Source organism: Electrophorus electricus, chromosome 8, assembly GCF_013358815.1.
Source record: "Electrophorus electricus isolate fEleEle1 chromosome 8, fEleEle1.pri, whole genome shotgun sequence".
NCBI lineage: Eukaryota > Metazoa > Chordata > Actinopteri > Gymnotiformes > Gymnotidae > Electrophorus > Electrophorus electricus.
Window position 1 is genome coordinate 7,444,316 of NC_049542.1, and position 13,159 is coordinate 7,457,474.

Consider the following 13,159-nt stretch of genomic DNA (forward strand, 5'->3'; position numbering starts at 1 on the left):
AGTCATCGCTGTTTGAATTCTGTTCTGGTCTGGTCTCATTGGATCTATTTTGTTTCCCCAGGCCCTGCTATGAGGAAACTGGTCTCCCTGCTAAACCCCATCTACTGGACCACTGCACAGGAGCTGGGTGAGGCCATCAATGGCTACACCCTCACCAACGGCTTTTTCAGACGAGAGACGCAGGTGGAGTTCGCCACTGGTGAGTGGTAGAGATGCTACACTGAGCACGTGCCTGATGAATTTGATAATGAATCATGTCCAGCTCTTTTAGAGCAAGAAAATCCTATGTAACCTTATAAATAAATGGTCGAGATTTATTTATTCAGGATTTTTACAATTTCCTCCAGCTCCTGATTCTGCAGACCCACAGGTCTGCAAACTATTTTTCCAGTATTATCTGTGTGTGCCCTATAGTATGCCTTGTCCTGGTCTACTCTCCCTAACCCTGCACATGTGTATTTGCTTAAGGGGAGATCCTGAGAATGACCCATGTAGTAAGAGGGCTCGATGCCGACGGTGCTCTGCTGCTGGACATTGTGGTGAATGGGCACGTCCTCCAACTGCCCTCCAATGCAGACATCAGCATCAAGGTAGCACCACCATGCCACAATGACACATACATGAAAGTCTTGACGATCAACTAATGAACTGAACTTATATGTTACACAAGTTCTGTTTTAGAACATGACGTAGACTGCACTGTGTGCTTTAGTACTTTAGGCCTTCGAGTACAGAGGATGCAGAAGTGTACACTTAGAGGTCTTCTCTTACGTAAGCGTGCTGTGTTCTGTGTAGGACTATGCCGAGGACTACATCCAGACAGGCCCTGGGCAGCTGTATGCTCTCTCCACACGCATGTTCAGCGTGGACAGCGTGAGCGTGCCCTATTCTTGGAACCACACTATCTTGTATGATCCCTCCAGAGGCAAAATGCCCTACCTGGTGCAGACGCTCCATGCATCAGCCATTAGTGCTCAATACCGCCCTCTACAGGAGATGCTGGAGTTCACCATCCATGCCACAATCGCTAAGGGTGAGGCACGCACCTCGTGCCTTTGTTTTAGTGGCTGAAGTCATGGCAAGCACTTTGATTTGTTTTTATGTGTGTTCACTGGGTCACTTCATGCAGGTGAGCGTAGTAACCAGTGTCCCAGTGGCTTCTTACTGGACCCAGCTGGACCTTATTGTGCAGGTACGTCTTGACCGTCAGTGACAGACATGCAGTGTCACAGTTTCCTGCTGACAAGAAATCTCTAAACAAGGACTTTTCAGGAATAAATCAAAACAGCCCAGATTTGAGATTTTCATGGCAGAAGAGACAATGTGATGACAGATTTTAGCCTAGATGGCATTTAGTCTCATAGAAGACCTACAGTTCTATGCCAGTGAGGAGTAAATTTACATGTTTAATATGTCTCCCTTGGCAAGCTGCCTGTGATTCACTAAGGGATTCATGTGTTTCATGTGTTCCTGTGATGATGAAGATGAAAATGAGTGTGAGGAAGGCAACCCCTGCTCCCACACCTGTCACAACTCTGTAGGCACGTACTACTGCTCCTGCCCAAGGGGACTCACCATCTCTGCAGATGGCAGGACATGCCAAGGTGCCAGCTGTCCACACACACATAGCATTAACACAAGAAGAATGACCTGTATGCAGTTTTACAGTGATATATTACCTTTATGGCCATATCACTCTTATACCTTGTAGCATATAGCATATACCTTTAGCTTATTCCTTGTGTCATTTCGACACTACACTTACATATATTTTGAAAATCACTGTTTCTATTTGTTTGTTTTTTCTATTTGTTTGTTTAGAATGATATGTAATGAAAATGTCTTTATACTCTATTTCAAGATATTGATGAATGCTCGCTGGATGGGCACTTGTGCCATGATGGACAGGACTGCGAGAACACCATTGGCTCCTATCGTTGTGTCATGCGTTGTGGGCGGGGTTTCCGGAGAACTGCAGATGGCTTGAGCTGTTCAGGTTCATTTTATTCCAATTTCAGAATGTTAGGAGACCAATCTGAAAACTATGAAAATCCTCATGTGAACAGGACTAGGCAAAGCTGTTTTAGAGCAAAAGCCAATGCCCCTTTCAGGTGATTATTTTATTTCTCATTCATCATAGGTGTTTTAAGTTCATCGTTTGCGGTGTTGTTTTTGACAGATATAAATGAGTGCCAGGATTCTAACCCATGCCACCAGCACTGCCTCAACACCATCGGCAGTTTTCGCTGTGCCTGTGAACTGGGCTATCAGCTCAGGAACCGCCGCTGCATTGGTCAGTCACACGCCTCAGAACCCACTCAGCCCCAATCAGAGCTGCAGCACTGCTCTGTTTAGGGTCCCTGATGCATGGCAGCAACTAACTATGGAGCCCTTCACCCTCTGAGTCAGCAGCTAATTCTAGAGCTCTTCACAGGATGAATTGGGAGCACTGACTTTCTTGTTTGTGACTTTTGCTGTTTTGATGTGTTGTTGTTTTTTTTTAACCCCAGACATTAACGAGTGCCGGCAGAGAGTGTGCCGCTCAGACCAGCAGTGTAAGAACACTCGCGGTGGCTACACCTGCATTGACCTCTGTCCCACTGGCATGACCAAAGGAGCCAACGGCACCTGCGTCGGTCAGTGTGCACCCAGGACCCCAGCCTCTCCACATGAAAATGGAGCAATTTATGTGCTAAAGTCATATCATTATTAAATGATCTTTTTCTCTTTTTTGCATGTTTCTATTAGAATATCAGATGATAGAAGCTTAATTTTGAAGCTGTATGTGTAAGGGATGAACAATTAGATATTATCAAGCTCCCATGTGCCATGTTCCCTGCACAGATATTAATGAGTGTCGAGATGGCATGCACCAGTGCAGGTACAATCAGATCTGCGAGAACACCAGGGGGAGCTACCACTGCACATGCCCCCGGGGTTACCGCTCACAGGGCGTGGGCCGGCCCTGTCTCGGTACGTGTGTAGCCCCGCCTTCCCTCACGCCCCTCCCACAAGCCTTGGCTGCTGGCTGTTCCCTGCCTGCCTGTCTGCATTCTCTATCTGTCTTTGCCCAATCAAATGGATTGCTTTCTTCCACCGCTGTGCCTTCTGTCCGCACCCCCTGAGACCACTCGCTGTCCAACTCTGCATATCTGCCTGCTTGCTTTAATCGGTACGTTGCTTTGAGTCCACAATAAATCCACGAAACATCTTGAATGGATGAGAGCACTGCCAGTACTCAAAACTGGAAAATATGGTCCTCGTTCAGGTGTGACTACACGTGTTGCTCAGTGAGATCGGTCCCACCCAGTACTTCAGTCACACTGGTAAGTCTGCTCTCACAGCAAGGCCTGCACTATTTGTCCTATCTCTGTCCTTTTCTCATGTCACCTTTTACCTTTAACCTTTGACTCCTGCTTGGGGCCTTTTCCCCTTAAATGCTATGCTTTTTGCTCGGCCATTCATGGAATGGAATGTGTCAAGCTTCTAGAATCTCTTGGATTATAGCAAATTGAATGCAGCCTCTCACTGGCGGGTTTCACACTGGAATTGAGGAGTAGATCCAAAACAAGTTCAAGCATATTTAAAGTTAATTGTTGCTCAGATGATGAATGCATTTTTTTTTGTCAGGCATTTATTCTTGCCTGGCACACATGCTGTTTTATGGGGTGGTTACTGATCCCCCTTTTTCAATTTTCTCTCCCCTCTCTGTCTTTTTGTTCTGTCGTTGTTCTGTTCTCCTTTTTCATGTGTTGTTCTTCTTTGTCACCCTGTTTTCACACTGTGCTGACTTCCATTCTCTTCCATGATTGGCCTTTGCTTTTCTTTATGTTTTGATTCTATTTCTCTCTCTCTCTCTGTCTCTCTCTCTCTCTCTCTCGCTCTCTCTCTCTCTCTCTCTCTCTCTCTCTCTCTCTCTCTCTCTCTCTCTCTCTCTCTCTCACTGGCCCTCCCTCATGCCTTGCTTGGAGAGCAGACATTAATGAGTGCAAGCGGGTGCCCATGCCCTGTGCCTTCCAGTGTGTGAACAGCCCGGGCAGCTACAAGTGCATCTGCCCTCCAGGGCGCCACCTGCTGGGCGATGGCAAGTCCTGCGCTGGGCTGGAACGCCTGCCCAGCTACGAGAGTCTCTTGTACGGCTTCCGCACCTCACAGACCTCCCCCGAGCAGGGTTCCTATGAGCATCGCTACCACAGCTTGGCCTCTCAGAGCTTCCATTCCTACGCTGCCACCAGGGGGCGCAACCGGGCTGGTACTACCCCTTCGCGCTCTCAGAGGGTGGCTAAAATTTGCCCTCTTGGCTTTAGAGAACAAGGGGACCAGTGCATAGGTAACTGATACAGCTGTTTCTGCAAGTCTGGGGGGTTATGTAAAGAATATTCTGAGTGCGTTGATTGTATGCTATTTTGGGATATTTTGGCTCCATCATTATTGAAATGCAAGAATCTATATTACAGAAATTACAGGCTGTCAGCTTTGATGTACATACATATCTAGCGAACCACCAGATTCCAATTCCTGTAGGAATTACAGCTGTTTTTATACACAGAGGCCTTCCATTACTAGGAAAGAACAAAAGGTTCTGTATCTTGGTTATTCTAGATGTGCCTCTCTCACCATTGCTGGTAAAGCACGTCATTTGAACAATATGTATTTTTATAGAACAAATCAGGATAAGAGAGAATGGTCTGGCTGCCACTGGTGGATGTTGCCATGCCCACTTCTTTACCATGGCCTGCCCCCCTGCCATAGTTACTGATGGTTACTTTTTAATAAGATTCAGCCTAATTCACCTGCATAGTTTTCAGTGACCATTTACTTGGCCAAAACATGACATCAGATCATCAGCAATATATGTTACTGTTATGTTACAGTTTCATTGATCTGGCTTTTATGAATAGTCCATAGATGACGCCTAAGGGATAAAGAGCTGGTGGAGTTTGATATCCTGACTTACTCACAGGGACAGAGTGTAACTGATGCTGAGCCCAACCAGTTTCCTCCTAGTACATGATGCTGATAAATGCTACTTGAGTGCCACCTAGTGGATCTTCTGCTTGCTAAACATAAGTGAGCAAGCCTGGTCCAAGTGAATTTATCTGTTTTCAATACTGGCATGCTGAACAGGCATGTATGTGTGTTTGTGTAGATATCAATGAGTGTGAGCAGAGGGACACGTGCCAGCATGAGTGTATGAACACACCAGGCAGTCACAAATGCTTATGTCCTAATGGCTATCGCCTCATGACCAACGGCAAAACCTGCCAAGGTGAGAAAAAAAAAACCCCTTGGTTCACCTACTATGTGTACACATTTGCACTATGGACTCTTTCTGGAGGGGAAAACTTAGAGGCTTCTTCAAGAGATGGAGTTTGATCTTTCTGATTTAAATTAAAATAATTAACGCTAATTAAAATAATTGCGTTTCATATCATCCCTCACTACGAGAAGACATTGACGAGTGCTTGGAGCAGAGTATTCAGTGTGGCATGAACAGAATGTGCTTCAACATGAGAGGCAGCTTCCAGTGCATCGACACACCGTGCCCACCGAATTACCAACGAGATCCAGCCACAGGGTAGGACAAGGCATGCCCCAGAAAGGAATTTCCTGCTAACCTAAGAAACTGCACAGCCGTATTAACCGTAACAGGCACAGATTAAACCCAGATAAAACACGCGCGCGCACATTAAATCCAGTCATGGGCTAAACGGATTTGGTCTGTGACATTTTTATCCATGTACAATAAAATAAAAATAAAAAGTTCCGAGCCAGTAGATATTGGTGAGCCCACTGTTAAGTTTGTAGCAACACTGTTGTCACCTTTGACAATTTTCAGATTCTGCTTAAAGAACTGTCCTCCCAATGACCTGGAGTGCGCCCTGAGCCCCTATGCCCTGGAGTACAAGCTTCTGTCTCTGCCCTTCGGCATCGCTGCCAATCAGGACCTCATCCGCCTGGTGGCCTACACCCAGGATGGGGTGGTGCACCCACGCACCAGCTTCCTGGCGGCAGACGAGGACGCCACGCTGCCCTTTGCCCTACGTGACGAGAACCTGAAGGGCGTGCTGTTTACCACGCGGCCGCTCCGTGAACCCCGCGCCTATCGCATGAAAGTGCGCGCCCTGTCCTACGGCTTGGATGGCAGCATTGAGTACCAGACCACCTTCATTGTCTACATCGCTGTATCAGCTTATCCCTACTGAGAGCACTTTACCACAACCAAGAAGGAGAAAGGGGGAATTTGCTTTATTTCGCAAGACAGTTGTGTGGATGTGTGTGCGCATGTGTGGATGTGTGTGTAAAGCAATTGTGTTTAGTGCCACTTGAAAAAAACGCAACATATTTTCTGAGATTTCTGTCATTTCAAGTCTCGTAAGTGAGGAGCTGAGCTACATTGCCAAGTGGGCAGATAATTGTTAATAAAGAGAACTTAACCTTAACTCTGGGGGGCACTCAAAGAGAGACTACTTTACTTGTGGCTGGACACCATGGTGGCTCCTGAAGTGTGTACGTTGGACAAAGCAGCTAAGCCAGTCCTGTGTGATCCGGAAAAGCCTCTACAGGATAACAAGCTGGTGGACAGAGAAAACTGTACATGTATGTCTACCTATTAACTTATTGGGAAGTGCTTGAAAACAAGACTGTGAGGCAGTATTTTTTTTGCATGTGCATGACTGGTTTTTGGAGCTGTTCTGTGAAGGCTGACCAGAACTCCAATTCTGAGACGGACCCAGAAAGCAGCTTGCGTTTGTAGTAGTCGTCTAGGAAAGGTCAGGAGGGAGAAACATAATCAAAATTAACCAAAAGATAGAATATCCATCTCAGGTAAGCACTGCCTTCCCTTTTTTTTTCTTTGACATGGCTTCCATTCTTATGTACAGGAATTAATAGTTTTTGCAATAGAAGCACATCATTACAGCTTAATGTACGTTTGATCTTTACAAGTACATTAATAAGTCTATTAACAAAGATGTATTCTATTTTTATTATATGTATATAAGTATTTGCTTGTAATTGTTTTTCTATAATGTGTTGTAGTCATTTTTTAAAGCAGACAACAATAAATGTACAATCCACAACTGACTATCGTCTGTTCCTTGTACAGTGCAGAAATATGGTACTCAACTTGTATGTATAAATCTTTATTTCATTTCAAAAGAACAAACATTAAAAAGTAATATTTAGTAAGGCAGTTTTCACACCAGTTTAGTTTGTAGACTGTCCGCACTTTGCATCAAAGAGACAGGTCCATTTGTCCAGGTAAATTTTGCATTCACTAGTTCTTAAATGAATTTTAGACAGTGATAGTCTACTTTTAAACAGGGATATCTCATTACAAACAATTGAAAACATGATTTAGAAGACAAACTGTTATGGTCAAATCAACAATGACTTTACAGACTTGCAGTTAGTGCTAAGTAGAACCATGGCTTAAGACAAATACAAATATTGTAAAAGATGAAAGTTAATACGACCAACAAAATCAATAAGCAATGAGAGCATTAGCGAAGAACAGGATTAGGGAAATGGCTGCTTCCTAGGACACAAGTAGGTAAGATCTGCACTGAGAGTGACTTCATAAGAAAGCTTCATAAATCTGCCTAGGAGAATAACAACAGTGGTCAGTCAGTACGTGGAGATTTTGCTATATGCTTAATTTGTATTGCACAGTGGAAAATGCTGAAATATGTTCCTGTTGTGTAGAAAGCAGCTAATGCCCTTTGGTCATTTTAAGAATGAATACTGATGATGAGCTGGTATTAAAGGGCAGGACAAGGTAGGAGTGAGAGGTAGCCCAGCAGAACTGTGGGCCTAATCAGGCCCAGCTGATGTCACACTAGCATTCAAGATGCTTGCCCCAGTCTGTGGCTGGGCATTTGAACCTAATGACCACATGTCAAGTCAACCAGCAGGAAAAAACAAATACACATGTACTGAGGGCAAGGTCTCCTTAGGAAGTATAATGGCAGAAACTTTAAATCATAGAAAAGTTTTTTTTGTATAAAATTGTAATGAGCTACTTGGATTCTTAAAGTGAAGAGCCTTAAGATTTTTCCTGAGAGAAGCTAAATCTACCATAAAGTTAATGGCACCAATATATGTGTGTGTGTGCGCGTGCGCACTTTGTGTGAGCAAGATAAAGAGATGAGGAGAAAGCGGGAGAGAGGGTCAGTCTGGATAAATAAAAAGCATCAAAAGATTGGGCTGTCTGCAGCAGCGGGGGAGTCGTCTCCTTGTTCTGGATGCACCAACAGGTGCTGCTCTCGCTTCTCCGTCTGAAAGGTCGGAAGATCAGGCACGGCCGCTTAGACTGTTTTCCTGGCAGTCAGCACCCTTACGATACAGCCTACTCCTCCTGCAGAGAGAGCCTGAGAAGAACGTGACCACTGTGAGCATCTGTGCTCCACACCGTGACGACTACATTGCATCATTACTCAAGAGCTGTGTCTTACATTAAGGATATATAGCATTCACTCCATTACTTTATCAGTTGACCTGCTATAAAAACCAAGCAACTGTTTCTAAGCGAAACGGTATTCTTCAGCTCCATTGCCAGAGAAGCACAAAGCAATGCACAATTCAGCCTCTCGATCACTCCCGGTTCAACCCCGGAGAAGCATAAAAGAGCTGTCAAGATGGATTATGCACCAAACTGTGCCATGTGCCAAATCTCTGGCAAAGCGAACAGCATCACCTGGCGTGCAGTACCTTCTCATGCCACTGCAGGAGGATGGCACTGCTGTTCTCCGATGGCCGCTCGAAGCCCTTGTAGATGTACTTCATCAGCAGGTCCACGCCATTCTTGTCCAGCGACTGCACTCCCTTCTCTACGTCACTGGCTTTGAAGGCACTGAGAACCTTGAGCACTAGCCCCTCAGCACGGTCCTAAAGAAACGCAGATGCCTCAGCTATAGCGCCTGTTCAATGTCAGTGTGTGGTTTGGCAGACAGGCCTGAGGAACAGTGGTAGCTCAGTGGTTATGGTACTTGACTTGCAAAAAGAATGTGGCTGGTTCAAGCTCCACCATAAAGTTGCCACTGTTGGGTCCCTGAGCAAGGCCCTTAACCCTCAATTGCTCAAGTTGTAAGTCGCTTTATATAAAAAGTGTCAGGTAAATGTGAATTAAGGCACCATCTCCTGACTTTGTGACAAGCACGGCTTCCAAGGAAGAGCACAAACAGAATTAGAAACTTCAATGGATAATGACAGTGCATGGAAGAGCTGCATCTCAGCAGAAGTTACACATACACAGGAAATGCATATCAAAGGTCCTCTCTGAATCTAATGAAAAATTACACATTTTATTCAGATCATATCTGGTGTGTTGTGGTCATGCAGATGGTAGTCAAAAGCCTCACTGACAGGCCACTCATCCAATCAGACTCTGCAGACTCACCTTGACATTCTGGTTCTTAGTATTGATTGGTGGGTTTTTGAGGACTGCCTGCAAAGCTTCCATGAGGTTCCCTTTAAAGAATGTGTTAGGGACTAAAAAAAATATTCAAAGACTGGAAAACACAACAAACACCATTGGCCTGAACAGCAAACCCATTGCAAAAATCAATAAACTAACAGCAAAACTTATTTCATCACAGCAACAAACATGCTTTACCATGTTAAAAAGCAGGAACCTATGTAAGAGTAAGGAGCAGTTTGAGGGGTCAGTCAAAACCAGGAAATGTATTAATGCCTTCCAAAATGGACATATATGGAGATGATCTCAACTTCCTCAACTAAGAGTAGTTACGAACTGAGTGTGTTTTAAAGAAGCGTTTAAAGTAAAATTAGCGTGCTTCCGTAGCGATAAATGACATATCAGCATAAAACGTGAGTTCCGAGTGGTGGAGAGAGCGCAATTCCTTAGGAAGCATAAAAAGGGGGCTATGCCAGGAATGTGGTTACGAGGCATGTCTGGACATTCGCAGGCTCTAATCAGCCTTCCTGCAATGTCTGTACCTTAACAGGCGCACCTGGGAGCCTTTGGCGCAAAGCGTACATTTTAATTTGAAAGACTATTGAAGATAATCACTAAACGTTTTTTTTTTTTTGTAGTAATCTGCAATAGCTGCGATTAGCTAGTCCCATCTCCAGACCTATTATTTAGGAACAAACGCTTGAGTGGGTGGGTGTTTTTTGTTTTTTTGAAGCAGACACTCTGGACGGCCATTTCGCATGGCCTAATCGTCTTTTTTCTCGAATAAATAACTAATTCTCTTGATCAGCAGGAACGAACTGGCTTTTTATGATTGAAATCTGAAATTATTTCATTTGGACTGTTAGTCTTTACTCGTTAATGTCGGTTGTTAACCAATGATTTATCATTAAAGACCGTTTTGTCTGGTTTGCAGTCTGCATCGTCGTACAATGTACTAGCGAACATAATAGCGAGCTAACCCCAACAATCACTACGAAGACATCTGTTACATATTCAGCCAACTAAGATAACTAACTAGATACCTTACCATCCACCAACCGCATCCTAAACCGAAACTAACTAATTTACTAGTCCCCCGTGATAGATTATTCTGCGAAAGTGCAACATTATTGAGTTAAAATGACTCTGGTGGAGATGCTTGACCACAGCTAGCCAACGAAAGGATATTGTCTGATAAGAGAATCCACTTCTGCCTCATCCGGACCCAGCTGGTTCTCTCCTCCATCCTCCTCGTCGACAAACTTGTTCTCGTCGTATTCATCCACATCCACTTTCCGGAATCGATCGGACACAGTATTCTTCGACATGATGCAAACAGGTTACAAACGTGGACTAGACGAGCCGCACTCTAAGCTGTCGCGCATTAAATATTTTCCCCCTAATCCACCACCCTATGCAATCACAGTTTGACGCTCTCTTGCTTCCTCACTTAATCTTGCAACATTTCCATTTACCGACCCATCAATGCCACCTAGTGGTAAAATACGAACGATACAACGAACCGCAAATACTACGGTACTGTTCTGAAATAAAATAAATATTTCAGTACTATAGCCCATGATTCTAGAGCATCGTGGGAGATGTAACTGTGTTAAAAATCAATACAACATATGTCCATCAAGGCCTCAGACAAGATTAGAAGTCCCAGAAATACCTCTTTTTATTCACTACATCTTCACTGCCTGAATTATTACAGATCTTTACCAAAACCACTTTTACCAAAACTTTGTAGACGGTATACATCTTCTAAAAAGTTCAGTTCTGTGCTTCATTATTAAACAAGATTATTCTTCACATATATCTTGTTTATCGAAAAGTGCCAAACAGTTTCGTTTTAATATTGACTTCTGTGGAGTAGAACTGCTTCTGTTTTATTTACAAATCTAATCTACATTACAGCTGGTTTGAAAATGCTAACCTCTTGAGTGCAACTAAGTTGCATGTTATGTGTTCTACCACTAGAGCGCTCCTAAGAGTCTGACATGAGTTAAAACGAGATTATAATTTTCTCTGATGTCTTATAGAAAGAGAAGACTTTACAGATGTTGTTCATTAAGATTATATGATCTTTTCTGTAGCATTTCTGAGAAGCTTTAGTCTTTGACTTCTTGTTTTTTAGGTATGCATACCCTACCACTGTGCCATACTTCACCGAGGAATCCAGCTTTGCTTGGAAGAGGTTACGCACACTACTTTTGCTATACAAATCAGTCATTATCTCCACAAGACCAAGCACAAGGAACCAGTTGTTAAAAATCACTTTTCAGCACCAGTTCTTGTACAGACCTGAAAGAATTCTGACAGCTGCTCACAGACTCAGCGTGCAGAGCACTTAATAGCATAAAACCTCTGTAATTACAAAAAGGATTAATAAATGTTACGTTTGGAGGTGATTTTCCAGACAAACATACAGAAAAAGATTAATAATGAACTACTGAAAATAATCATTTCTGAACTGGACTTAATCTATGTTTGGAAAGCAGGCTATTATCGGTTAATCCTCCATATTAAATGAAGAGCCCCACTGGCTGTGCTCAGCGCTGCGTGCCTCAAGTGGGTGTGGCCCCGGGACTCTGCGCTGACCTGCCTCTGGCTTCCTGCAACACCTTCCACAACTTTGCGAAGACAGAAGTTTACTTTCAACACTGAAGATTAGCCATGCGATGAAATATGCCACAGAAAGAAGTATACCAATGCACGAAAACGTAGCCCCCGTGTGGTGCTTGTGTGAAGGGGGTGAGTTCACAGCAGAATCCAGACTGCTCCTAACTTTAATTTGGGTTAATGATCTGCCAGTGAGTGGAGTCAGCTGCTCTGATGCACTGTGAAGGCATCACTGTCTGCGAGGATGTGTGTACAGCCCAACATTACTCTGCCTGCGTACACTGAAAAGCCTGCGGCACACTTATGCAATTACTCATCCTCAAACAGACTTTAGGACTCTGGACAAACAGGTCTCTCTGTCAGTCCAGATGTTTTACCTATTAATGATTATTGTCTGAAGTATACAATCTGCCATCGAAAGTCTTTTGTCTCCTGCTACACATCTGGTTCTTGTTTCGGTTCTGATCTGCTTATTCTTATAATCAGCGAATTTCTTCGACTGCCAGTGTTTCAAAGCTTCATTTGTCATTTCACGAAGCGCAAGATGATAAACAATCCAGCTGAGATGACACAGTAGTTTCTTCTGTCGCACAGCCCCCCGCGTCCTGACACCTGTATGCCTTAAATGATATTCTACAAAAAATAAATAAACGTCCACGTGTAATTTAGAGGGGTCGTGGTGTTGAAAACGAGTGTTTATTAGGTGTAACTGCTTTATTTGAATCATTTGACTTCAAGTGCTTCAGGTGATTACATGGGTAGGAAAACATGTGTTCCGGGGGGCTGGTGAGACTGCCAGCCCCCGTGGACGTATGACTGTTTTGGCTAACAAGGTTAGTTCAACATTTTCAGAACCTGATAAATGACTGTACGTGACACACTGATTTACGATAATGTGCAACAAACATAAAATAGTGTCTAACCTAATGACTGTTAAAGGCAAGAACGATTATACGTGGGCAAAGTCTGATAAAGTGTGAAAACGAAAACGTGTAATTGTGTATTAATAGCCTCATAGTACGCAAACGTATTACTGCGCGACGCAACCGCTTTCACGGAGCGCTAAAAGTAGGCACGGTAAAAGCGCAGGGTGAGATCAGACTGGAAGAATTCCTG

At 43.9% G+C, this 13,159-nt stretch overlaps 2 protein-coding genes across 4 annotated transcripts in view; one reads left to right on the forward strand and one right to left on the reverse strand.

Moving 5' to 3' along the window:
* hmcn1 (hemicentin 1) overlaps positions 1 to 7,416 on the forward strand; it is a 92,947-nt gene extending 85,531 nt beyond the window's left edge. For 2 of the 3 annotated variants that reach the window (XM_035528917.1, XM_035528918.1), the window contains exons 92-104: positions 62 to 199; positions 469 to 590; positions 796 to 1,033; positions 1,130 to 1,192; positions 1,485 to 1,604; positions 1,862 to 1,996; positions 2,180 to 2,293; positions 2,511 to 2,636; positions 2,845 to 2,973; positions 3,977 to 4,330; positions 5,150 to 5,269; positions 5,452 to 5,578; positions 5,840 to 7,416. In XM_035528917.1, coding sequence (XP_035384810.1) covers positions 62 to 199; positions 469 to 590; positions 796 to 1,033; positions 1,130 to 1,192; positions 1,485 to 1,604; positions 1,862 to 1,996; positions 2,180 to 2,293; positions 2,511 to 2,636; positions 2,845 to 2,973; positions 3,977 to 4,330; positions 5,150 to 5,269; positions 5,452 to 5,578; positions 5,840 to 6,206 — 2,153 coding nt within the window. In that variant the 3' untranslated portion in view covers positions 6,207 to 7,416. The remainder of the gene's footprint in view (positions 1 to 61; positions 200 to 468; positions 591 to 795; positions 1,034 to 1,129; positions 1,193 to 1,484; positions 1,605 to 1,861; positions 1,997 to 2,179; positions 2,294 to 2,510; positions 2,637 to 2,844; positions 2,974 to 3,976; positions 4,331 to 5,149; positions 5,270 to 5,451; positions 5,579 to 5,839) is intronic. The other variant, XM_035528919.1, reaches the window with a different exon arrangement.
* On the reverse strand, positions 7,130 to 10,871 carry arpc5b (actin related protein 2/3 complex, subunit 5B). The gene is made up of 4 exons (XM_027027682.2): positions 10,607 to 10,871; positions 9,401 to 9,473; positions 8,713 to 8,889; positions 7,130 to 8,372 (listed from the first exon to the last, which is right to left on the reverse strand). The coding sequence occupies exons 1-4, from the start codon at positions 10,744 to 10,746 to the stop codon at positions 8,310 to 8,312; spliced, it is 453 nt and encodes a 150-aa protein (XP_026883483.1). The 5' UTR covers positions 10,747 to 10,871; the 3' UTR covers positions 7,130 to 8,309.
* Positions 10,872 to 13,159: the final 2,288 nt, after the last annotated feature.

Bases quoted from the DNA above. Each gene is read 5' to 3' on its own strand.
- arpc5b (XM_027027682.2), bottom strand. From the start codon at position 10,746: ATGTCGAAGAATACTGTGTCCGATCGATTCCGGAAAGTGGATGTGGAT. The intron at 9,474-10,606 runs ATATCCTTTCGT...CACATTCTTTAA, and splicing joins GTGGATTCTCTTATCAGACA to AGGGAACCTCATGGAAGCTT. The intron at 8,890-9,400 runs GTGAGTCTGCAG...GCGTTTCTTTAG, and splicing joins CTAAGAACCAGAATGTCAAG to GACCGTGCTGAGGGGCTAGT.